At 49.5% G+C, this 26886-nt stretch overlaps 1 protein-coding gene across 2 annotated transcripts; it reads right to left on the bottom strand.

Moving 5' to 3' along the window:
• Positions 1-4635: 4635 nt before the first annotated feature.
• Positions 4636-21343, bottom strand: Cilp (cartilage intermediate layer protein). 2 transcript variants are annotated; one of them, XM_006979335.4, is made up of 10 exons: positions 21210-21343; positions 20562-20612; positions 19287-19445; positions 16897-16986; positions 16018-16287; positions 13423-13602; positions 12093-12407; positions 11220-11328; positions 10229-10386; positions 4636-7458 (listed from the first exon to the last, which is right to left on the bottom strand). In XM_006979335.4, the coding sequence occupies exons 3-10, from the start codon at positions 19345-19347 to the stop codon at positions 5090-5092; spliced, it is 3552 nt and encodes a 1183-aa protein (XP_006979397.1). In that variant the 5' UTR covers positions 19348-19445; positions 20562-20612; positions 21210-21343; the 3' UTR covers positions 4636-5089. The 2 variants fall into 2 exon arrangements, with proteins under 2 accessions (XP_006979397.1, XP_006979399.1); XM_006979337.4 differs by lacking the exon at positions 16018-16287.
• Between the last annotated feature and the right edge of the window lie 5543 nt (positions 21344-26886).

Below are 26886 nucleotides of genomic sequence, written 5' to 3'. Positions count from 1 at the left end.
TGGGAAGGCAGCCTGGGCTACATGCTGGGTTCAGGCTAGCCTGGGCTACGAGTGAGCCGCTGTCTCAGGAAAACAAGTGAGGGCTGCAGAGGTAGCTCAGCAGTCAGAGCTGGCTCGCCAGTCTAGACTTATCAAGAAGCTCCGGGTTCCAATAAGGACCTCTGCCTCCGTGAATAAGGTAAAGAGCAATTGAGGAAGGCAGATGCTGAAAACCAGGGGCCCTTAAGTGTGTGTCCACACCTACATACACATGCACACATGCACACCACACATACCTGTGTAAAAGGAAAGTGCTTTCACATCCTTATATTAATCTAATCCTCACTACAGCCTGAGGTGTAGACAACTGTCAGCACTTGAGCTTAACCGACTGGCCTATCTGAATCAGGGCTCAAACTTAAGTCTCCCACATGGACCCCCCCCATTTCTTCCCTGTTTCCTCCTTCAAATGATAGTGAGGTTTTAGATTTGCAGAATCTCTACCCCTTACTTAGAAATATCTCACTTCAAGGATTAAAACTCCACTGCTTCATTAAGACAAGGACCTACCATTCTTCGTTCTCTTAAAATTACACACACACCCGAGGGGGAGCATGGCCTAGTGGTTAGGAGTGTTTTGTTTTGTTTCAGAAGAACCAAGTTCAGTTCCCTGCACTGGGTCAATCTATTAAAACTCGAGCTGCAGGGGATCAGACTCCCTCTTCTGACTTCCAAAGACACCTACACACACTTGGCATAAAACACACACACACACACACACACGCACACGCACACGCACACGCACACGCACACGCACACGCACACGCACGCACGCACGCACGCACGCACACAAATAAATCCTAAAAATAAAAAAAAAACCTGGAGTGGCTGGGTGTGGTTCATGCCTGTAATCCCACCACTGGGGAGGCAGAGGACTGAGAGTTCAAGGTCATCCAGGAGTGAACAGCAAGATCCTATATCAAAGAGAAAAAGCATGAGGGTGTTGGTTTTTATACACCTAAGTCCCTGTCCCAAAATCCAAAGTGCTTTGATAAAATACTCTGGATTAGGACTCAGGAATATTTTGTTTGTTTGCTTGTTTATTTGAGACAGGGCCCCAGGTAGCACAAACTAGTCTCAAACTCACTCACAGCACTGTGGAAGATGACCTTGAACTTCTGATCCTCCTGCCTTTGCCTCCCAAGAGTTGGAATGACAGGCAATGGCTACTCTGTCTGGTTTGCTTGGTGTTGGGAACTGAAGCGGGGCTTCGTGCATGCCAGGCAAGCACTCTACCAACCGAGCTACATTCCCAGCTGAGGAACCTATTTTCTGTTGCGGGAGCTGTGGACTCCTAAGGCTTATTTGCAGTGAGGAACGGCTCCCCTCTGGTAGCACGAGCCTAAGTTTCCTGAGATCTCTCTTTTTGGCTTTTTACCACCAGGGTCGTTGCTCACCTTTTGTGTTGTAGGGAAATGAAGGAGACCTCAGGACTCCCCGCTCTCCAGTGGCAGTGCTTTGCGTGGAAGACTTCAGAAATCCAGGCAGGGGACGCTACCATCCTGCTGTTTTTAGAGAGACGGTCAGCAGGGGGCGCTAGTTCACCACACTTCCCTTGGACTCTGGGCGCGGTGGTGAATTGGTTCTTGAAGCTAACCCAGAGGAACTCCAAATCCTGAGGACAATGCCAGGAAACACTTGTTTGAGGGTTTGTTTTGTTTTTCAAGGCAAGTTTCTCTGTGTAGCCTTGGCTACACTGGAACTAGCTCTGTAGACCAGGCTGGCCTCGAACTCATAGAGACCCGCCTACTTCTGCCTCCCAAATGCTGAAATTAAAGGCGTGCACCACAACCGCCCAGCTAGTTTGAAATTTTTAAAGGGCACAGATAGAAATTTTCAAGCATGAGGACAAAAACGAAGCACTCCAAGTAACTGAAAATATAGTTGGTGGAGTCACACTTCCTGCTTTCAAAACCGCAGCCACCAGGAAGGCCAACAGTACTGCTGCAGTAGATAAAGCAAAGGAATAGACTGGTAAATTCACAGATACGGTCGTTTCCAGTCAATCGATTTTCATCAGAGCTGCCAAGGCCAAATGGTGCGGGGTCAACAGGATAATCACATGCAGAAGAACGAAGTGGGGTCTGTCCTTTGTACTATATAAGAGAACTGCATCAAAATGGCCATCCAGACAAGAAGAGCTGGGGCGTAGCTCTGACGGTGTGGTGCCCAGCATGCATAACGCTCTGGGTTTGATTCCCCAGCACTGCATAGACAGGGCGTTGCCTCCAAATTTGCTTATGTCTTTTCAAGCTCCACAGACTCTGTTCTTGTCTCGACAATTAGTGACTCTGCTCTAGCACCCCAGATGCTTGAGATCGCCAGACTTCCTATTATGAGCAGAGCAGCGGGCCTGGCCCCTCTGTGTGGCTTCCTGCCTGCTTTTTCCTCCTGCTACGACACATCTATCCGGGTACAATTCCCTCTCAGTACTGAGTGATCAGCCAGCATAGCACTGGCTGAGAATAAAAAACGGAGGGCTTTTCTGAGGTGGACATTTGGTCCAGAAAATAAACAGACGCCACAGTGGAGAGCAAGCCATGAGTCAGTGGCTGTCCTGTGTTTGTTTGTTTCTGTGCTGGGGTAGGAACCTGGGACCGTGTGCACGCCAGAGACATTTCTGATTGATTATAAACTGCACCCCCAGGAGCTAGGCAGATACAGATCTGAGAAGGCGAATCCAGCACAGCCTAGTGGTGGCCAAAGGTGCTCAGACTGACCAGGGAAGTTTTTGTCCTGATTATATAAACAACGCCGTATCTTCCTCCAACCCTCCATGACCTGTTTTCTGACCGTTTTGAAGTAGTTTCAATTCCATCCCAGTTCCGCTTCCCACCTCCTGACTGGTTGTTTGGTTCTGATTTTTCAAGCCGGAGCTTATGTAGCCCAGGATAGCCTTACTTTGAAGCTTAGGCTGGTCTTGAGCTCCTGGTTCTCCGGCCTCCACCTCCCAAAGGCTGGAATCCAATTTAAGCTTGTGTGCTCCCATGCCCACTATTTTAAACTGTTTAAACCGAAAACCAAATCGTGTAGACCCATTGTTTCACTCCAGGGAGAGGGGGTGTTACCCACATCAGAGGCCTGCAGTCTAGAAAAGCGGGGTGTCTGTGGAAGAACTTGAACACAGAGAAAGAGAAAGCCTGCCGTTTGGAGCAAGGTCAGCCAGACCAGCTGAATGAGACAACAGACTTGGGAGAAGCCAAAGGACCACTTGGCCAGAAGGCCAGATCCTAGGCCAGCTATTGTATAATCTCCGTCATGCAGAAAAAAAAAAAAAAAAAAAAAAAAAAAAAAAAAAGACAAAAATTGGGACATATTTTTAAGTCTTGTTTAGGAGCCCAGAACAGGCTCACAACTCCAGGAATCTCTGCTTTTCTCTGAAAATGGAAAATATGAGCTAAGAGAAGAAATGTGACGGCTGGGGGTGCCCAGCCCTGTAACTTAGGGACACTGGGCCTTGCACCTTGGCCCTGCTTTCCAACACCCCTGTGCTCTGAACATCTGGCGTAATTTAAAGGCTGCCGGTCAGCATGGCAGCCTCAAAGCCAAAGCACAGACTGCGCATTCGTGGACATCTGCCCTTTCTCTGCGGGCAAGAACAAGAACAAAAGCAACTATAAAGGGGCACACACAGGACTGAGGGTGTCGCTCAGTTTGTAGAGGGCTTGCCCGGCATGCATAAAGTCATGCATGGGTTTGACCCCCAGCACCGCATAAAACTAGGTGCAGTGGTGTTTGTCCCTAATCCCAGTACTTGGGGGATGAAGGCGGAAATGCCAGGAGTTCAAGGTCATCCTAAGCTTATAGTAAATTTGAGGCCAGAATTCACTACAAGAAACCCTGTCTCAAAAGAGAAATATAGACAATTAACAATTGGATGTAACTGTGGGGACTAAGAGACATTCTTCCCAGAGCTGGAGAAACTGTGATACCCTCCATTCAATATCCTTGGAGGCTGGAGAGATGGCTCAGCACTTAGGAGTGCCTATCAGCCTCACAGAGTGCCCTGGTTCTGCTCTCACATCAGATGGCTTAAAACCACCTCTAACTCCAGCTTCAGGGAATCTGATGCCCTCTGAACTTCTTGGGCACCTATACACACAGTTACACACACATACACATAAAAAAAAAATCTTCAATCACCTACAATTACATGTATACCAGAGTCCCAAATTTGCCCAAGAAATAAATGTTAAAGGACTGGAAAGATGGCTCAGTGGTTAGGGGCACTGGCTGCTCCTCCAGAGGACCCTGGTTCAATTCCCAGCACACACATGACAACTCACACCTCACACCTATCTGTAATTCCAGTTCCAGGGCTTCTGACACCCTCTCACAGACATACACACAGGCAAAACACCAATGAACATAAAATAAAAATAAATTATAAGCCGGGCGTTGGTGGCGCACGCCTTTAATCCCAGCACTCGGGAGGCAGAGGCAGGCGGATCTCTGTGAGTTCGAGGCCAGCCTGGGCTACCAAGTGAGTTCCAGGAAAGGCGCAAAGCTACACAGAGAAACCCTGTCTCGAAAAAAAAAAAATAAAATAAAATAAATTATATATTAAATAAATTTTAAAAAGAAATGTTAATTGCATTTCAAGTAAAAATATTATCGTTTATTTCCTTATTTGACCGCCATTTATATATACGAATTTTGACAAAGGCTTTGCTTACATTTTTGTGGAACATGGCCAAGAAATATGCTTTAGACTGTTCATTTGTTTCACTTGTATTAAATTATCATTAGTATAGAGGCTGGTAAAACCATACAAAAGAAGTGTGTTTGCAGTCACAGCAAAATGAAGAGCCAATGTTGCAGAAGTTTACCCATTCCTTTTGTTTCTTTTTTTAAAAAAAGGATCTTTATTTTGTCATCCTGGGAGCCATCTGCCAACCAGCATCATGAGACAGAGACAATAAGTAAAGGTACAGAGAAGCAAGATGCACCAAAACAGATGTGTTTAAATTAACAAGTGACAATTCGTTCGAAAGTCTCACAACAGCTGTCACCTGAGGTGGACAGGGAGGACTATGAAGACCCACAAGACTTAGTTGCTCAGAGGTTGTTGAGCAACCCCAGAAAACCTCCGGGGGACCACTCCTTCACGCCGGGGCAGGCCACCCCTGCTTGCACGTTGCTGCCTCATGGAGGGTGCTCTTCCTTGGACAGTGCCTGCAGCTGGGGACCTGGCCGGCGAGCTTTGGAGGTACTGGAAGGCACTCTGGCGGCCCACCTGCCTCTCTGCGCAGTTAAAGGTCAGGGCAACTCCCACATTGCTCTTCATGATTCTGGAGGAGCCATCGGAAGTGCCATCAAAACACCGGCCAAGTGCAATCTCTTTAGCTGTACGAGGGTCCTGGTCAGTGACCGTGTAGATACCGTAATTATGGCCCAGGGGGTCCAGGGGTGCCAGCATGGTATACTCACTGGTGTCATTGTTGACTGCTAGTGGAAGGTGGTTGACCAGGTACTCATGCAGCATCGAGTTAACACTGGCCCGATGGCAGCTGCCCTGGGGGATGACCTTCACTAACGTGCGGTCTACACGGTCTTGGTCATAGAGCATTCCACTGCACTTGAACTCCAGGCAGGCGGATGAGACATTAGGCTGGTCTCTGTCCCGAGTACTCTTCACATCTCGGATCCCATAGAGCTTCCCCACGGTCTGCCGGTGGGTGCCCCCCATGTTGCGGGATCGTACATTCACCTCCAGGGGCCCCACAATCTTTACCTTGATATAGCAGGCCCTGAACTCCATTGGCTTGGGCCACCATGCCAGGTAGTCTTCAGTCCAGCTCATGGGGTCATCTTCATTGAAAGGAACAGTGTTGTAGTCATAGCGATCCCCTTCAATCTGATAGAACCGGAAGTGGGCCGCACTGGGCGGTGCCTCTTCACACGCCCGAAGGTTCTCAAAGGCATAGATGGGTCCATTGCTCTCTTCAGCTGAGTTAGGTCTCGGCTTGGCCATACTGATTTGGAAAGCCGTCTTTTTAACCCGTGGGTCCTCATGGTCGGTCCGACGGTATTTAAGTTTGTTGAGGTAGGGTTGAGGGACACCAATTGCATTTGGGTTGAATTTAGGAGAAGACGCTACTGCCTCTAATTCTTCTCCGGAAAGGCTTGCCAAGACATAGACGGAGTAAGCGTCAGGGGACTGGTCATCACAGAAGGCAGGCAGGCAGGCCCCATTGGGGCCTGTGATGACGCTGTCAAATCGGCCCCAGGCCCTGGGGTTAGATGAGAAGCCAGTTCTGGGCTCCAGATTGATCACTGAGACTACAACCCCCTGGATTTGCTCACTGGGCAAGAACCTCTCGCTCCGGTAAGTTCTCACCTTGATGAAGCACCTTCGGCTTTCAGGGACGTCCAGGTTAAAGAGCCTTCTCTCTCGGATCTCCATGTTGCCCACTAGGAAGGTTCTCTCTTCCCTCTTGTTCCTCCTCTGGCTTTCAAATTTGAAATCGCCTTCCTCTTCCCACAGTCCCGTGTCTGGGTTGAGCGACCAGAGTTTCATGGCTGGCACGTGCTCTGGCATCTTGACCTGGGTCGAGTCAAGGTGGACCTTCACCTTGCCAGCATTCAGTGATTCAGAAGTGGCCTCGTCTCTGAAGTCCACTGAGAACATGCCGTATGTTCGAAGGGGAAAGGTGTCTCCATCATCATTGATGAAGTTCAGGTCACTCTGGGCAGCTGTGGCCGTGGAAATATTCCGAGGATCCAGGAAGGTCACGCTGGCCTTCACCTTTCCTGTGAAGGGCTCCCCATTCTGCCTATAGAAACTTCTGGATGGAATCTCCAGTTCAGCCACAGGGTCTTCACCAGCCACCTCTCCCAGGGGGATAATGTTGGTTTCCATGGCTTCCAATGTGATGGGCTCTTTCTGCCGCAGCATCTTGATCTCATGGAACACCGCACTCCCCTTTCTGTTGAAGGGCAGCACTTTGGTAGTATTGACAAACTTCTGCAGCCTGTCAACAAATGTGAGCACTAGCCTCTCCGTATCCTGGGGGATGTGGAGGGTGAATGTGCCCTTGTACCCAGTCATGCTCACACGGTTATTCCCCATGTACACATGGCCAAAGCGCATGGGCTCCCCGTTGTCAGCGGCACTGACTCGGCCCCTCACGATGCTCCGTGTCTCTGCACATCGCTGGCAGCTGCACTCCATGGCCACCTTGGTGGGTAGTGTGTACCCACTGCACTGGATCTCCCTCTCCTCTGTTCTGGAGATGCCACAACAATTCTCCACAGCATCCCGGCACCGGATCCCATTGTCTTGCTGCCCAGCACAGGTCTTGATCGGGCAGCGGCCTACATCGTAGTAGAAGGAGTTGGTGGCATTCTGGAAGCAGTCGTGGGGCAGCCGGATAAGATAGCTCTCAGGGGTCGGGTTGCAAGGACTCTCATCATGTGCTAAAGAAGAAACGGTATGGATGTTAAACGGGAAATTCCTGTCTTACACAGAGTACTTCAACTCAATGTGTTCTCTCTCTCTCTCTCTCTCTCTCTCTCTCTCTCTCTCTCTCTCTCTCTCTCTCCTCTCTCTCTCCTCTCTTGATTTTGTTTTTGTTTTGTTGAGACAGGGTCTCACATAGCCCAGGTTGGCCTCAAGCTTGTGCTGTAGCCTAGGATGATCTTAAATTCATGATCCTTCTGCCTCTACCACCCAAGTGCTGGGATCGCTAAGTATGTGCCTCCAAGCCAGCTTGGTGTGTGTGTGTGTGTGTGTGTGTGTGTGTGTGTGTGTGTGTGTGTGTGTTGGTAGTGCTGGGAATTGAACCCAGTGCCTTGTGTATGCTAGACAATTGCTCTACCACTGAGCCATATCCCTTCCTTTCTACAGTTTTCAAAGGACTTATATATCTGCAGCCCTGACTCTCCCAGAACTTTCTTGGGGATATGGGACAGCTATTATTAACTGTTTTATACATGCACGGGGAAACAACAGCAGTTCTCAACGGAGGGATCTTGAAAATGTGTGAGGGTGTTTTGAGATTATCAGCAAAATCGGAGGCGTTGCCGGCAAATAAGAGAAAGGAGCTGTTCATGACCCATGTCCTGCAATGATTGGCACTTCCTGCATCCTCAGGGATTTTCATGCATCTCAGGAAACATTCATGTAGGCAGAAACCCTGTTTTTGTTGTTTTTATTTTGTATACATGGGTGTTTTGCCTGTGTGTTTCTGTGCCTACAGAGGCCAGAAGACTGTCCATGGAGGCCAGAAGATTGCATTGGATCTCCTGGAACTGGAGTTACAGATGGTTTTAAGTTACCTTGTAGGAATAGAACCTGGATCCTCTGGAAGAGTAGCCAGTGCTTTTAACCACTGAGCCATCTCTGTAACCCCAGAAACCCTGTTTTACCTGGGCATGGTGACACACACTTATAATCCTAGCACTTGGGAGGTAGAGGCAGAAGGATCATAAACTCAAGGTCATTCTTGGCCATATAATGGGTTTGAGGCCAGCCTGGGCTATATAAAACCTTGTCTCAAAACAAACAAGTAAACAAAACCAAAAACAAACAAACAAAAACAAGCCCTGTTTAAAGTAATGGCAGCCTGGTGTTTTCCTCATGGCCTCTACCATACACTGAAGTTCTCAAGACTTCAACTACCACATGAATCAATATAAGACTCAACTTTGCTTAGCTTGGAACAATGCCCAGAATTGTTTCTCAATTGAAAAAAACAGATGTCTTTATAATAGTAGTATTCAAAGACTAAACCACTGGGATTCCACCTCTGTACCCATCAACCTTTATAGGTCACATCCATGGTCACTCTTGAGTAAACACAGATGTCAGCTCTCTCTATCTTCTTAGTTATTGTGCCAAAGCTTTTAGCTATTGACACAATTCTATTTCACATTGACACCATTTTCTCTTTAGTTCCCCTTTACGTTAAACTTAAAGCAGTGTACACACATATTTGGAAGGAATATGCCGTCGTTATCTGTCAACTGAACTTCCGAATAGGAAAGCATCATGAAAGGATCACTGTGGCAACAGGGTGTGTTGCTGTGACAGCTGGCACACTCCTCGCTTCCTCACTAAAGGCCCTTTGCCTTGTCTGTTCTGAGGTCTGTTGCTCAATTTTCTTGGAGTCTATGAAATATTCCATAATTCTTCCAATGAATTTTCATTTCCTCTGCTTTGTTTTATTCCATTTTGGCCAGTTCCTAAGATATCCTCTTCCCCTCACTGTCCAAGACAGGTTTGATAGGCCTTTGGCTTGAAGTCCTTGCCCCTCCAGTTTTCTTTTAGAAGCCAGCTTTAATCAGGTCACCCTTTCGTATAACACGTGCTCAGTCCCCTGCTTCTGTAGCCCCACAATCCATACCACTTCTCCCTCCACACACTGTGCTGAGGCTTCTCTAAGATCAGGACTGGCCAACCTTCACTGCAAAGCAGAATGAAGTGAGGAGCTTTGAAGCCATGCATGTCCAGGCCACACCTCAGACAAAAATCAGACTCCTGGGGGTCACTGCACAATATCAGTTTGGGGGGTTTTACTTTTGGAGGAGGGCTGGATTTTTGAGATAAAGTCTCATATAGTCAGGGCTAGCCTTGAACCCACCATATGAGAAGATGACCTTGAATTCCTGATCTTCCCCTTACCTCCCGAATTCTGGGATTACAGGCATGTGCTACCATGCCTTAGCTACCTGGAAGGTATCTATTTCTTGTCATTAGGGCCTGGGCTCCTATTTTAGCTACGTTTTTCTGAATTTCAGGGGCAAGTTGACAGGATCTCATGTAGCCAAAGCTATCTCAAACTGATTATGTAGCTGCTGATGATTGTGACCTTCTGACCCCCTGCTTTCATCTTCTGGGTTTTTGCAGTGCTGGGAACTGAACCAAGGGCTTCATTATTGTCTACATGCTAGACAATTACTGTACCAACTGAGAAACATTCCCAGACCCTAGATGTTTTTGTCTTGATTGAATTTTATTTACATTTCTATACACACACACACACACACACACACACACACACACACACACACACACCTCAAATGATGGTGCTACGACAGCAAGACGTAGCTCTTCATTATATCCCAGAGGGCCTGGTACTGTACACATCATAGAAAACCCCAAGCTTTTCCTGCCCAGTGATGCTGACTGCAGTACTCAGCCAGCCCTGATGTAGACCCAGGACCCCTGAGACCCACACAGGCTTACCGATAACCGTCAGCTGGGCAACCTTGGACTTCACGGCCCCAGCATCACTCTGTGCCTTACAGAAGTACTCCCCTGCCTGGTCCTGCTGCAGGTTCCTCAGCACCAGCTTGCTCTCATGCTTGTAGAGGGAGGGATCCAGCAACGTGTTGTTGTGGTACCTATAAGGATGCAGAGGTAGAGCCCCAGTGGGCCACAAGAGGAGAGGTAAACCTGAAGATGTGCCAGGAAGCAGGGGACTGGGGATGGTTCACTTTCACTTGGCTTGCCCAAGAGCACCTGGTTGGCTGGGAGTTGGGAAACTGCTTCTGAGCCCCAGCCCCACCTCTTAATTGATGGGGGATCTTTAGACAAATCCTCTCACCTCTCTGCATTACAGCTTCCTGCTCTGTATAACAAGAGCACTGATCTCCAACTGACCTCCCAGAACTGTTGGCATTCTAAACAAGCTGGTGGCTATATGTGCTTATTGGAGGGCAAAGAACTCAGCCCTAGCACTGGGGATTCTGACCTTGCTGGGGGAAGCAGAACTGAAGAATCTTGCTGATTGGTATAAGAACATGCATGTTGGGACCCTAACTAAGGTCAAGAGACATTTTGGAGACAGGCATGGTGGTGCAGTCAGGAGGCAGAGGTGTGAATCTGTGAAATTGAGGCCAGCTTGATGTACAGATCAAGTTCCAGGAGAGCCAGGGCTACATAGAGAAATCCAATCTCAGAGAGAGAGAGAGAGAGAGAGAGAGAGAGAGAGAGAGAGAGAGATATTTTGGGAGAGTGAGCTGAGCTTTGAGGTGTAGGAGGACTAGCTGGTTGTCTGGGCAACAACCCTGCAGACCCCCCCCCCCCGACTTGTAAACGCCATTATTCAGGCTCTGCACCAGTGGCCCACATACGCCTTTATTCTATGAGCCATTGCTACGGTTTGGTCTAGACACAAGGCGAGCAAGCCCCGATTTCAGAGAGAACTGGGGAGGGTGGCTGAGAGAATACACACCAGAAGTACTTGTCTGGACTGGGTTTCCCCGTGGCCTTGCAGCACAAAGATACACTCTGCCCGGCCCGCCGAGCTTTCGTCTCCGGGTTCATTACAATGTACGGAGTCTCTGGGGGAGAAGATGAGAAACGGTGTCTGGGTTTCTTACTTTGTGACAGGCTCTGGAGAGCCCAGCTTCCTCAGGGTCTGCGGTGGTATTGAAATTGTATGGCTTTATCCTACCCCCTGCCCATCTCTGGTGCCTCCCCTAATACCCAAAGGAATTGACCACCAGTAGATTCCCCTCCTCTACCCTCTCCATCTGGGACCTGTTCCCATAAACTTCTCTGGTAGCATCTGGAGGGGACAGTGGAGAATGCTGGGACCTGGTGCCAGCCACACTCTTAAGTGCTGCAAAGGATAGAACTAAGTGGCTCACTTGTGCACTATTCATGATCTTCTGCCCCCAGCAGGACAGACTTTTTGTTTTGTTTTGTTTTTGTTTTTAACTATTCTACACCATTTCTGAGCTTCCCAAGCTCCTCTGGGACGTACAAACCTTTGTGGTAATGGACTATTTTAGACAAGGTAGTCAGGGAATCCTCATGCCTCAGGGTGCTGGACCTATGAATATCTAGTGGAAGAACACTCTACCCTGAGTACACACAGCAAGTGCCGAAGCCCGGAGGCAGGGATGGATCTATATTTGAGAAGCAGACAAAGAAGCCATTGTGGCTATAACGGATTGATTCTGCACAGTAGGAATAAAGAAAAAAAAATTAGGGAAAGCCGGAGGAGATCGGGCTTGTGGGTCATAGCAAAGATTTTACACTGAGTGAGCCGGGGAAGGAGCTTTCAACTTTGTAACCCTCCTACCACAGGGCACTTAGTCACCTGCCCTCACAAACTCTGCGTTGATGGTGCCCGACTTCAGGCTAGTCTTGGGCATCGTGAGTACAATCGGAGCAAACTTGGTCTTGGTGATTTTCAGGATGCTCTTGCCATCAGGACACAAGCCGGGAACTCGGAACCTCCCACTGCTGTCTGTCTGGGTCAGCATCTTTGGTGCCTTGGCCAGCAGGTAGACAGTGGCCCCCGGAGCTGGGGCACCTCCAGGGAGGGAGATGGCTCCATGAAGCATGAAGTCCTGGCACATGCAGGCATCACAGTCAGCATTTACCTGGCCCATGGGGCAGGTCAGGTCACAGGCTGTGGGACAAGGAGCCATATCAGCAGGGCTTTATGGATTCCGACCCATCTTCCCTCCTCTCCCAGCCTGGATGCTCACACATCCTTCCTTTCCTCCTTGGGTCTTTCTTAACTCCTCCTTACTGCCTGTCCAACTAATTCCTATTCACCCTTCAGATTTAGCCCAGGAAACTTCCTCTCTACAACTTCTGGCTTCTTTTCCTTCTTTCTTTCTTTCTTTCTTTCTTTCTTTCTTTCTTTCTTTCTTTCTTTCTTTCTTTCTTTCTTTCTTTCTTTCTTTCTCTCTCTCTCTCTCTCTCTCTCTCTCTCTCTCTCTCTCTCTCTCTCTTTCTTTCTTTTTTGTTTTGTTTGTTTGTTTGTTTGATTGATTTTCGAGACAGGGTTTCTCTGTATAGCTTTGGAGCCTGTCCTGGAACTCGCTCTGTAGACCAGGCTGGCCTCAAACTCACAGAGATCCGCCTGCCTTTGCCTCCCAAGTGCTGGGATTAAAGGTGTGCGCCACCACCACCCGACTTTCTCCTCTCTCTCTCTCTCTCTCTCTCTCTCTCTCTCTCTCTCTCTCTCTCTCTTTCTCTCTCTCTCTCTCTCTCATTCTTTCTTTCTTCTTTTGTTTTGTGTATGTGTGTGCGTGTGCGTGTGCGTGTGTGTGTGTGTGTGTGTGTGTGTGTGTGTGTGTGTGTGTGTAGGGTTCAAGACAGGTTTTCTCTGTGTAGTCCTGGCTGTCCTGTAGACCAGGTTGGTCTTGAACTCAGAGATCTATCTGCCTCTGCCTCCCAAATGCTGGGATTAAAGGCATGCACCCCCACTGCCCAGCTGATTTCTTAAGCTGTGATAATTGACAATGCCCTGTGTTCCTAGCTGTCTTGTATGTCTCCCATCAGAGCAAATGACCTGCTCAGTTAGGGATAGATGAGGGAAGGAATGACTCCATCTTTCACTGACCCCCTAGCCCATCCTTCAGGCTATTTCAACCTCCCCTATCACAGAAGCCCAGTGAGCAGGGGGAGGCAGGTACCTGTGCAGGCCTGGCTCACACAGAGCTGGCCCTCCTCGGTGGCCTCACTGCACAGTGACATTGTCTGTGCCAAGCACGTGCGGGTACGGGTCTGGACCCCGGTGTGACCACAGGCAGCTGAGCATTTGCTCCAGGGAGACCAAGCACTCCAGATGTGCTCTGTATCTCCTCGCAAGGACCCTGGAAGATGAGAGCAGCAGAAGTCACTTTCTCCCCCGGGGGATTGGGTCAGGACGTCTGACCCCACGAGTGTTTCTTCTCTGGTGTGGGAGCACAAGGTCCCTGTTGACATCAGAAGCCTCACTGATATTTCTATTTATTTCAATGAACTAAAAGCAATTTTTGAGACAGTCTCATGTAACCAAGACTGGCCTCCAACATCTGATCCTCCTGCCTCTACCTTCTGATTACTGTAACTATAAGGAGGCAGACTACCACATATCCAGTTTAGGTATTGCTGGAGACGAAACCTAAACCTATTTATTGCTTTGTGGATGCTAAGCCAGCACTTGACCAACTGAGCTACACCCCAGCCCTACAGTGATTTTTTTTTCCCTAACAAGGGAAGTTAAGAGTCTTGAGGAAGTAATGTTTCTAACTTGCACAGAGGCAACATATGGGTGAAAGGTTTTTTGTTTTTTTGTTTTGTTTTTGTCCTTCACTGTTGTCTTTGGACCTATGTTGGGGCAGGGGCAGCATCCTCCACTAGTGTGAAAACAACCACATGCTCCCTGAAGACAGGCTCCCTGGGAATTCAGGGCCTGTAGTTCACAGTGACCCAAATAGCCAGACTCCTGCCTATGTCCTCACTTCTCTCCTACAGCCTGTGCATAAAAAGGAGGCTCAGCCCTCACTGGAGAGAACAGCTGGGCTCCCAACAGCATAAAACTATCACAGGCTCCTGGTTCTGCAGCATCAGTCTGAATCGACAGGTAGAGCCCCAGGGGCAGGGTGCCCGTCCAGAGTCCAGGCCTGCAGCAGGTCACTTAATATCTGCACTGTCCACTGTGTGGACAGAATGGAATATAAAGAACATGGATTCTGCAAACATGGATGTGATTCAAATCCCTGTGTAGCACTTAGCTGGTAGGCTAACTTGACTTCTCTAAGCCTCATGTGGCCTGTTGAGATAGCAATGTCTCAAGGTCAATTGCCAAGGTTGAATAATAAGGGTAGCCAGCATCTTGCACACAGAAATTGTAGCAGCAGTTGACATTTAGTGAACCTGGGCTCAACTGCCTCATTAATTATTATCTCACGTAAGCTTCATCAAAACCCCCATGAATGGAGGGACAGACAGCACTTGGAAAGCTGAGTCGGATGATTATAGGGGCTAGTTTGAGCTACTAGTAAGTTTGAGGCCAGCCTAAACTATGCAGTGAGACTTTATAGCAAAGCTTTAAAAAAAAGAAAAAAAAAAACTAAAAATGTTAAACCCTTGAGATACACTGTTACTCCTGTTCCACATGTAAGAGGCCAATAGCTATAATCCCCTAACAGAAGGATCATGAGTTTAAGGCCAGCCTGGGTAATTTACCAAGATTCTCTCAAAACAAAAATACAGAAAAAGTGTTTTAAGAGGACTAGGAGTGCAGCTCTGTGAAAGAGCACTTGCCTAGTATATGAAGGACCCTAGGTCGAATCCCTCACACTGAGGAACATGTGAGAACATAAGACTAAGGACCCTCAAAAACTTGTCTAAGATACACACTTGCAGCTGGGCATAGAGGAACATGGCTGTAATCTCAACATTCTGGAGAGAGGCAGGAGGGTCAGGAGTTCAAGGATAGCCTGGGCTACATAATGATTCCCAGGCAAACTAGGGCTAGACCCTACTTCCTCCCCTCCCCTGCCCCCCCAAAAAAGAAGGAGGAGGGAAGAGGACTGGAGATGCAGCTCATAGAATGCTTGCCTGATACACATCCGGCTGTGGCTTGGAGACCCAGCCCCCAGGCCTGGGTGCTACGTGCCTAGAGTCCCAGCACTTGGGAGCTGGCACCATCAGGAGGATCTGAAGTTCAAGGTCATCCAAAGTCTACATAGGAAGTTCAGGGCCAGCCTGGCCTATAGGCATACAGTTGCTCTAGGCTTGTTTTCCTATATTTATAATCCCAGCTACTTAGGACAGAGGCCGGAGAATCACATGTTGTAAGACCTGCCTGGGCAACTTAGTGAAACCCTATCTCATTATTTAAAAAATAAATAAATAAATAAATAAATAAACAAACAAATAAATAAATAAATGGGCAGAAGGCTGGAGATGTAGCTCAGTAGCAGAGGGCTTTGCCTAGCGTAATGTCCTGGGTCCAATCCCCAGTACCACAAAGGTAAATAATAAATAAATAAACAACACAGTTGTACACAGTAAACTAGAGTCAAACCCCAGAAGTTAGACTCCGAATGCCACCTTTCCTACTGGGCCACTGGAATGCAACACAGCAGGTCGGCTGGAGCAGTTCTGGGGCCCTTATCGCACTAATGAGACTCTGTAGCTGTTAAGAGACTGGGAGCCTATGCAGGTATGTGCTATTCGGATCCTGGCCTCTCCTGGGCCAAGGCTGCCCAGAGGCAAGGGCTGGGGCCATTCCGACTCACCTGGTGGGCAGAGGAAGCGCACTGTATAATTGGAGCAGTTCTGGCCTGGTCTCTGCTCCCTGTTGAGGCACCAGAAGCCCTCACGGGGGCTGCCATGGACCACCTGGCCAGTGCTGCCCGCAGGCATCCAGTCAGTGGTCCGGGCCTCTAGCCGCAGGGGACGGGCACACACACGCTCCCCATAGTAGAAGCGAATAGCATCCAATCGCTCATAGTCACCCTGCCCACCTGGGTGGTCGATGTTAAACCAAGTTGTCCACTCACCAGGACCTGAGAGACAGAGCTAGGTTGAGGAGGAACCGTCCCTGAAGAGCAGGTGAACTCCATCTATCCTTTCCTGATGCATCCGGGAGAACCCGCCCTGTTTCTAGTCAATGCCCATTTCCCACCCCCACCCCGCCCGCCTTATTTCACCCCCAACTCTTCAATCCTTCCTCCATCCCAGCTCTCACCAGCCTGGCGGACCATGCTAGGGACTTCTGTCTAATCTCTTTCTCCCATTCTACCCCTTTCTAACACTCTACATAGGGTAAGCTTTTTCCATGTGGCTTGGACCACAGCATTCCCTGGCACAAAAATCTCTTAGCAAGTCAGCGAGGGTGTCGGTGAGACTCTGCGCTATTTTTCCACGCTCGTCTACCCCTTCCATCACCACCAGCTCTAGCATGTAAGCACCCCGTTTCTGGAACACACCGGGCAGCTTCCTGGCTCTGAGCTTTCTTATACTTACACTCTTCTGCCTGGTGAGAATAGCCAAGTGTCTTGTTAAAGTATAGTTTCCATGAAATCCTAACATCCTCCCCAGGCTTCAGAGACTGACCTAGTAAGCTCAGGAAAGACCCCCTCCCCCCAACTCTCCCTGCTCTGATGGAGACTCACTCTCCAGGGAGTCAGCAGGCTTGGCAAAGGTGTTAGAGGTCCTCTTCGCAGGCTGGACTCTTCTCACTGACTGGGCAAGCATCTGTCTCCCTGAAGGACAGAAGAAGAAGAGAAGCCAGGCCTCACAGGGTTTGAAGATGCAGAGGGCTGGTCTGGAGAGGTGGATTCAGCATGAACCCTGAGCATGGGTCCAAATCCCCCACTCAGCCACTCACTGCCGTGAACCTCCCCACGCGCTTTATTTCTCAGCCTGTTTCCCGTAACACACACCGAGGCTGGCATGGAGGGCATGCTTGACAAATGACAGTTCCTTTTTCAGTCTTGTTCTAGAAATGGATGAGCAGCTGGACTTTTTACATGCATGTAATCTCAGCACCTGGGAAGTGGAGCTTGGAGTGCCGGAAGTTCAAGGACAGCCTTGGCTACATAGTAAGTTCCTGGCCAGCCTAAGCTACATGAGACTCTGTCTCAAAAACAAAACAAAACAAAACAAAAACAAAAAACGAGAGAGAGAGAGAGAGAGAGAGAGAGAGAGAGAGAGAGAGAGAGAGAGAGAGACCAAGCCTAGGTGCATGCTTTTAATCTCAGCACTTGGCTAGACTGGTCAACCAGGCTACATAACCCCCCCCCCCAAAAAAAAAGAAAGAAAAGGAAGAAGGGGATGTCAGCAGGAGTAGAAGGGGGACAAGAGAGGGCAATGGGAATTAATTTTATCAAGATATACCACACTTATATGAAAATGATATAATGAAACCCATTCTTATGTATAATTAGTATATGATAATTAAAAAAAATTAAGGCCAGAGAGATAGCTTGAGAGGTAAAGGCGCTTGCTACCAAGCCTGAAACCCTGAGTTCAATCCCAGGGAAGGAGAGAACAGACTCCCCAAGTTATTCTCTGACCTCCCCACACACATACACACAGGAATAATAAGTCAATACATAAATAAAAATTTTAAATGGGGCCATTGGATACTTCAGGTAGCTAGTAGGTTGAGGCTCCTGCTAGGGAGTCTAGACCTGTCCCAGGGAAGATGGAGCCTTATTTTCCTTTCTTATACAGTGGAGACACTGATTTCCCCTTCATAAGGTCCTGCTGGCCTGAGGGTCCCATGAAATGAGACACCAGTATCTCTGGAGAGGGCTGCAGACTCGGCCACTTTCTAACTACCCCTGGGCAGGCTATTTAAGCCACCTGACCCAGTCCTCATAAAAATAGGACAGTAAGAGTTCATTCACAAAATCCTCAGAACAATGCCACATACTGAATAGATGTTAGCAAGCTATCCTAGCTCAATGCCTGCCACAAAGGTGGAGTGGGGGTGGGGGGCTGTTCCTTTCTCTTGACGGGCTGACACTGAAATCCACCATCCCATAAAGGACTCAGTGAACCTACTGGGCCAGTGATTCTCCCTGTTCTGACCACAGCCTCAGGAGCAGAGGGCCCTCAGGACAGGGGCCACCTTCTCTAGCCCTTCTCTACATAAAGCTGGGCTGAGGGCTCCAGAAGCAGAAGAAAGGAAAGCCGAGGCCTGCAAAAGCCTTGAAAGGCAATTAACTCCCAGGCAAGGAGCCAAGTCAGAATTCTCTGTGCTGCTTAATTGGGGTGATGGGAGCCCTTTTAATCAACCTAATCTGATTTCCCCTCAGATGGCTGAATGTTAATCATCTTTACAAACAGCAGCTGCCAAGGTGGAAAGGGCGAGGCAGGAGGCGGGCACACACAGCGCTGGCACTCTGGCGGAGCCGCCTTTGTTCCTGCGTCTGTGGTCAGGAGCCTGCGGGGCATGCAGCTTTAAAAGGGTTGTGAGCCGGCTTTGCATCAGCAGTGTGATTAGAAATGAGAAGAGGCGAGGGACATGGGAGAGGGAGAGCTCTCCGCAAATTGCAGACATCTCAGGCCGTCAGCAGCTCTGCCAGGCACCTTCTTTCTGATCTTTGGGTCACCTCCGGGAGCAGAGGACAAGAAAACCAGGACAATTTCTGGTGTGTCCATCCAACTTGACTTCAGGGTATAAAGAAACTGAGTTTTCAGGGCCAGAAGAATTTTCAAGCAACTGAAAACAGACCAACCCCAAACCTGCTTCTGAGAACTCTGTGGTTCCCCTGTGACTCCCTTTTGCTCTGGCTGCCAGGAAGCGCAGAGCTAAATTTGGTGCACAGGGACAGAAACTTTCCCGTCTTTTTTCCTTCCTCCCCATGGGTGACTACTCATCCTGGCCATTTGATTCTGTTCTGTGAGTTTTAATACTAAGGACGATCTCAGAGGAGAAGCTATCAAACATCCTCAAATCTGCAGGCCAGGCGGATGCATGACTGGGTCCCAGAACAGAAACGACTCCTCTGTGGCAAGTAGAAGCTGGGGGAGCAAGCTGAGACTTAGTGCATACCGAGCACAGTGGTGAACTCCAGGACCAGGAGAGAGAGTACCCAGGTCTTGGTTGCTGCCATCTTTCCCTCGAGGCCACGTAGAAATGTCACAGATAGGTGATACTGCTTCACAAAGTTGGGCCTGTGGCTCCCCAGGGATGTTTCATAAAGCCAATGATCTGCAAAGAAGCAAAGGGTATCATATCCCACACTTCTGGATCACTTTTTTTTTTTTTTTTTTGAGACATGGTCTCCTGTAGCCCAGGCTGGCCTCAAATTCAATGTGTACACAAGGATGATCTTGAACTTCTGATTCTCCAGTTTCCATCTTCTGAGTGCTGGCTTTTGTGGTGCTAGGGATGGAACCCAGGCCTTCCTTCAAGCTAGGCAAGCACTCTACCAACTAAACTACGTCCCAAGCCCGAGTCACATCTCTTACGGCTCCAGCAGAAATAGCTCCTGAACTCTCCAGGGTGAAGGGTAGATAGAATGGAGTCTTACTGAAGTGATAGCTGCTTGAACGGCCAAACCGAGCTGTTTGGGAGATGTAGAAATGTGCCAGGTTCCACAGCAGGCAGGCCACAAGGGATAATAGAGATAAAGAAGTTCCTTGACAGTGAGAAGGGCCTGGCTTACTTCCAGGGGCTGCTGGGTAGCTTACTGATCACTTTCAAGACCCAGGCTTTTGTTTCGCTACCCTTTGATGGGGTTCATAGTTTTGTACAGGTGGCTCCATATTAAGGCCATGCAGTCCTGGCCCCAGCCACAGTGGGCCCTCTTAGGGTAGACAGGCAGGCTGAAAGTCACCCATGCCTCAGCCGCACCACCTCCAAGAACACATTCCCAGATGTGCACGGGCCACAGCTGGAACCCATTCTGGCCTGTTTGTTTTCGACCTGGCTAGGAGCACCACAGCCAGGAGCCAGCTAAAGGGAACTGGATGGGGTGCACAGTGAGAACCCAGGGCTCCCAATAACTGGAAACATAGAGTCAGGGCTGCAGGACCGGGGAGAGGAAAACATGCCCAGACATAATGTTAAAGAACTATGGGGTGGGCATGAGCGGCCCAGGTTCCTCTCAGCTGGGTATTTTTTCCCCCCAGAGTTAAGGTCAACCCAGAATCTGATCTAAAAACCCATTCCCTCCAGTTGCATATGATGACTTATACCTATAATCCCAGCACTTGGGAGACTGAGACAGGTAGGTGGCTGTGAGCTGGAGGCCAGCCTGGGCTATTATAGTAAGTTCCAGGATGGCCTTAGCTACAGAGAAAAAGACTTAAAAAAAAAAGTTACCTTCAATGACGAAGTCCGGTGCAGAAGGAATGGCAAGAAAACGTCTCCTTTCTGGAAGAAAAAGATCCCTTAAATTTTTGGATGTCTCAGGAGACGAACAAACCCACAATGCAGACTGTCTAGCCCTGAAACCGCTGTACCAGGTTGGTTCAGGCTACTCCAAGCATCCGGGCTCTGAGCAGGCCTGCAAAGCCAGAGACAGCTCCAAGGCTGTCAGAGAGGCCAGGGTGGCCCAAGGCACCTTGTGGAAAAACCATTTCCCATCTGGCAGCCAGCAGAGAGGCTCTCGACAATCCCACCATTTCCTCCCAGTAGGCCTGACACGCGGGCTCCCCAGCCGATCGATGCTCCCCGGAGCTCCTGGACAGTGCCCAGTGGCCGGCCCACTGGAGGAAAAGGTACAGAGACCAAGATGGGACCATTTCGGGGACCGTGACTTCAGGTGGGCAGGCCTGAGGCACGACTTTGGATAATAAGGGACAAACGAGGAGTGTCAGGCAGAAAAAGGCGTCTTTTTTTGGGGGGTGGGGGGTGAGGTGGTCAGCCAGCAAAAAAAAAAAAAAAAGAACAATGAGATGTCTATGGATGAGGGTAGGAGCAGAGCCAGGCAGTGAGATGCAGGGATGGGGTGAGAGGGTTGGAGCTCACCGTGTCCTGAACAAGGCTCTTAGCTTGGGGTCCAAGTCTTCTTCACCTCTGCAGCAGTCCAGCCGCCGGCCTTATATAGCACAGCTGGTGGCTCGGCCCATGGCAGCCAGCCACGGGAAGAAGCCGGGAAACCAGATCTGAGCGTGAGGCTCCCTCCCTGCCCCACATCCCCGGCAGCTCACAGGGGCAAGAATTTAACATCAAGATCCTTGGGGATGTGGGGGGCGGGGTGGCCAAGGACGCCATAGAGCAGTGATGGCCCAAGTGGACCACAGCCTAGCACCACAGTCTATGTCAGAGAGACGGGGGTCAGGAGGAAGGCTGGCCACTGGACCCAGTCCTGGGAAAGGGCCAAGGGGAATTCTCCATCTGGGCAGCATCTCATAGCTTGGGATGGTGCGTGCTGGCCTAAGCTTGGTCTGCTGATCCCCCACATTCCCCAGCTGGCCAGCCCATGCACAACAAGATCTTAGCACATACTCGGAACTCTCTTGGGCAGCACACAGGTCACCTCAGCCTCCATGGATGGGTGTGTCTGCTCTGAGCTGGGCAATGACTCAGCTTCTCTGGCCTTTGAAGGAGCACTCGGGGACCCTCAGAAGGGATGAGGGACAAAGATCCTGGGGTACAGGATATCACCTAAGGACAGTTCATCCTTACCCCTCCCCATTTTCATTTGTGTGCCTCCCTGCACCCACGGAGACCAGAGAGATTCAGCATTGGAAGTGCTTTGACCCTGCCGGTGTGTGTGTGTGTGTGGGTGTGTGTGTGTGTGTGTGAGTGTGTGTGTGTGTGACTAAGCAGCCGCCTGTACCTTAGGGCTTCCCTCATCTCCCTCTTCCAGCTCCAGCCTGAGGCTGCCTGTTGTCTTAGGCCATGGCTATCTAACTTTAGCATCATAAGAAACAGCTAGAAAGCTGGGTGGTGGTGGTGCACACCTTTAATCCCAGCACTCGGGAGGCAGAGGCAGGCAGATCTTGGTGAATTCGAAGCCAGTCTGGTCTACAGAGTGAGTTCCAGGAAAGGTGAAAAGCTACACAGACAAACCCTGTCTCGAAAAACTAAAAAAATGAAAGAAAGAAAGAAAGAAAGAAAGAAAGAAAGAAGGAAGGAAGGAAGGAAGGAAGGAAGGAAGGAAGGAAGGAAGGAAGGAAGGAAGGAAGGAAGGAAGGAAGGAAAGAAAGGGAACAGCTAGAAGGGAATGGGGGGGGTGGTGTCGTTCCATTGGTAGAGCACTTGCCTGACCTGAACAAAGCCCTGAGTTCCATCTGCATAAACCAGGTGTGGTGGTACATACTTGTAATCACAGAACCTGGGAGATGGAGGCAAGGCAATCAGGAATACATGATGGCCCTCAGCTATACAAAGAGTTTGAAGTTAGCCTGGGCTACATAAGACCCCTCCTCAAAAAAAAAATCAGAAGGCTATTAAAATCTGGGCTTCTGGGAACTGGAGCCTGGAGAAACGGCTTGAAGCTTAAGAGCACTTACTGCTCTTCCAGAAGACTTATATTCAGTTTCCAGCATCCAAATCAGGCAGTTCACAACCACCTATAACTCCAGTTCCAGGTGGATATCCAGTGCCCTCTGGCTTCCATGAACCCCGGGCATGCACCTGGTACACATATACTCACGCAGACACACATACACATAAACAAACAAACAAACAAATAAATCCAGGTTTCTTGGCCCCACACACAGACTTTGTAGACCATGAGACTTGAGTTTGCGATGGAGTCGGTGGTCCTCAGACCACATTTTGAGGATAACTGGTTGAAAAGATAGAGCCACAGCTGGAAGCAGAAGATGAAGAGGGAGTCTCCCGAGTGCTGCCTCAGGTCACAGGCTCATCCAACTGGCCTGGGCTTCCGGTCCCATGCCAACACCTGGAGGTGGCGGCTGGGTACCTAGGGTCCACAAAACCTGACTGAGCTCTTCTTCATGGCAGATGGCTGGCTTGGCTGGGCAGTGGGAAGCCACAAGAAGGATGTTGTATTAGTCACATTCCTCATTGCTGAGCCAGGATAAGAACAACAAGAGAGAGCGGGTTTATTTGGGCTCACAGCATAAGAAGGATACACAGTCCATCATGGCGGAAAAGTCACGGCAGCAGGAACTTGAGGTGGCTGGTCACATTACAACCACAGTCAGGAAGCAGAGAGAGGTGGATGCTACAGCTTAGCCCACTTCCTTATTTAGTCCAGGGTCCCTGCCATACAACAGTACCACCCACCCACATTTAGTGCAGGTCTTCTTACCTCAGTTAACTCACTTCTAAAACTTCATCAGACACATGCCCAGAGGCTTGTCTCCTAAGTGATGTCAGAACCTGTAAGGTTTACAATCAATATTATACATCATAGACATGTCTCCGCACTCAGAGGAAAGAGCATCTCATGGACCAGCTCCCACAGTGCAGCAGTATGGATCCTCTTGTCGGCCTGTGTGTGGGCACGCATGCTCAAGCCTGATTGTAACTCTGCTTCTCTCGGTGTGTAAGCAGAGGATCAGAAACTTGGTTTCTTATTGGGGACACGGCCTGGAAGGGGGGACAGAGGAAGGATGCTAAGCAGCAGTGGCTCTGGAGTTGACATCGGACACGGGTCTGTTTGGCTTTTTCTTATGGAGCCTGTTTTCCAATCCAGCACCCAGGCCTTAGCCAACAGGCTGTGTGACTGTTGCTGGTCCCAGCCTGACTCCTGCTCATCAGAGCCAATCCATGAAGTGGCTTCAGCTAAGGCTTGGTGGTTCCCTTTTGGTTGTTGTTTCGTTTTGAGAAAGGGTCTCATTGTAACCTCAGACTGGCCTCAAACTTGCTCTGTAGCCCAGGATGACCTTGAATTCCTGATCCTCCTGCCTCACCTCCCGAGTGCTACAATTACTAGAGTGTGCCAGGCTGTTTCGTGCTTCGCAAGCATCCAGCCAACTGAGCCACATGCCCAGTCCTCAGCTCAGGCTTTGACAGCCCAGATATATGAAAGGAATGAAGGCCGGGTGAACAGGTCTGAGGAACAGACAGACAGGTAGAGAGAGACTGGGCTACAATCACTAAAATAAAGGGCAGGGGGGGGGGGGAAGAACCTGGGGTTCAGAAGTCTAGTCCTGGTCCTGTAACTCATTCTGGTTTGTGAACTTGGACTAGCAACATCCCAGGTAATCCTGAGCCTCAGTGTCTCCAACCTTGCAATAAGAGTTTGGGCTGAGTGAGTGCATTCCTAAACCCCCTCCCCACCCCCCAGCTCTAGGAGAGCAAGGTGTTAACACATGGAAAGGAGAGAACCAGAGAAATGGCCCTGTGGGGCAGGAGGATTGCTAGAAAAGCAGTATGACTGCGGAGGTTGGGAAGATAGGTAAGAGTGGCCTGGCGGCGGCGGCGGCAGCGGCGGCGCACGCCTTTAATCCCAGCACTCGGGAGGCAGAGGCAGGCGGATCTCTGTGAGTTCGAGGACAGCTTGGGCTACAGAGTGAGTTTCAGGACAGGCTCCAAAGCTACACAGAGAAACCCTGTCTTGAAAAACCAAAAAAAAAAAAAAAAAAAAGATAGGTAAGATTGATGGGAGAGGAAGACAGACTCTGGGTCTTAACTCTAGCCCTGCTGTTTGGGTCCCCCTAGCTCCTGCCACGCTCCTCTCGCATGCTCCCATCAGTCTCCTCTCAAGAGCTATATACAACCAGACTCAGGGCATCTGAGCTTTCCCAAGCCTCTCCTCCAAAATCCACTCTGAGGAAGAGGTTGCTGCTTCCTCAGCCAGGACCCTGAGACAGACAGGGATTGGGAGGCAGCCATAGGCCTGTACTATCCAAGGCCTGGCCTGGATGGGCCAGCCATCTGGGACTTCTGCAGGCCAAACTTGTCGGCAAGCAGCTCCAATCCCCTGCTTGGAACACTCTGGAAATTCATTCATCACCCCCACTCCCACCCAGGCAGCAGAAGAATTTGGGGCCCGGCTTAGCTGGCCGGTCAAGGATCTCCACTCTGCTGTTGGGAAAGAAGCCTGGCAGGGAAGGTGGGATGGGCTGACCCTGACGACTCCAGAGGGCGGTGTTCTCTGTCACTAACACTCTTGACACCCCCACCCCCACCCTGGGTGCCCTCCTGTGGCCTGGAGAGGCTTTCCAGACCCAGGCAGGCCTTCATGTAAGCCAAGGCTGGCCTCAAACTCACTGTATGACCAAAAGTGACCTTGAACCCCTGTGCCTCCTGCCGCCACCTCCCAAGTGCTAGGAGTATAGATGTGCACCACCATGCCCTGTTTTATGCAGCGCTATGGACCAAATCCAGAGCTCCATGCATACAAGCAGGCATTCTATCAACTGAAACATCCCCAGCCCTTACTTTATTTTTTGAGATGAGGTCTCACACTTTAACTCAGGCTGACTTTGGACTGTATCAGTCTTCTTGCCCCTGGCTCCAAAGTGCTGGCATTACAGGCATAATGCTTGTAAAATTAGATCCAGGTACACAGACAATGTCTTCAGAACTGTTCTCTCTCCATGTCTAAGATGGCTTCCATTATATCGCTCATTCTTTTCCTTCCTTCCTTCCTTCCTTCCTTCCTTCCTTCCTTCCTTCCTCCTCCCTTCCTCCCTCCCTCCCTCCCTCCCTTTCTCTCTCTCTCTCTCTCTCTCTCTCTCTCTCTCTCTCTTCCTCTCTCTCTTCCTCTCTCTCTCTCTCTCTCTCTCTCTTTCTCTGTGTAGCCCTGGCTGTCCTGGAATTTGCTCTGTAGACCAGGCTGGCCTTGAACTCAGAGATGCACTTGCCTCTGCCTCTCAGGTGCTAGGATTAAAGGTGTGTACCACCATGCCCAGCTCTATCACCCATTCTTGTACTAAGTGATAACACTACTCCACATCAAGATGAAGAACTGAACTTCTCTCACCTTGAGTCTCAGGTGGCCTCATGACTTCCATGCCATACAGCTTCTTCTCTTGGGTCTTTCAGTGTGGTCCAGTGGTTCTCAACCTTCCTAATGCTGCAACCCTTTAATACAGTTCCTCATGGTGTGGTGACTTCCTAACCATAAAATTATGGTCATTGCTACTTTATAACTGTAATTTTACTGCTGTTATGAATCATAATATAAATATCTGTTTTCTGGGGGTCTTAGGCAACCCCTTTGATGAGAGTTCATGAACTACAGATTGAGAACCACTGCTCTAGGGAGATCAGCTGCTGTAAGAATTCAAATCTGATTACCTCGAGACCACTGTACCAGAGAAACCTACCGCAGCAGCTCTTGTCAACAGCTGCACTGAGCCCGGCTTCCAGCTGTCACCACCAAGGCTGCAGACCTGTGAGTGATGTTGTCGTGGGTCTTCTCTACCAGCTCACCCATCAGCAGAGTGTCATTAAGTGGTCTTAGTTAATGCCTCAAAGGACATAATTGGAACTGGTCCCAGTATCCACGTAGACACCTGCACTCACATGCACATAGCCACTCACAGACATGTACACACATACATATAGTTCAAAATACAATGACTTTTAGGGGGCTGGAGAGATGGCTCAGCAGTTAAGAGCACTGACTGCTCTTCCAGAGGACCCCAGTTCAATTCCCAGCACCTACACAGCAGCTCACAACTGTCTGTAACTCCAAGATCTGACACCATCACACAGACATACATGCAGGCAAAAACGCCGATGCACATAAAATAAAAACAAATAAAAAATTTAAATG

This window comes from Peromyscus maniculatus, chromosome 7 (assembly GCF_049852395.1).
Source record: "Peromyscus maniculatus bairdii isolate BWxNUB_F1_BW_parent chromosome 7, HU_Pman_BW_mat_3.1, whole genome shotgun sequence".
NCBI classification, from domain to species: domain Eukaryota; kingdom Metazoa; phylum Chordata; class Mammalia; order Rodentia; family Cricetidae; genus Peromyscus; species Peromyscus maniculatus.
The sequence above is the reverse complement of the archived record's forward strand: the minus strand, read 5'-3'. Positions and strand labels throughout refer to the sequence as shown.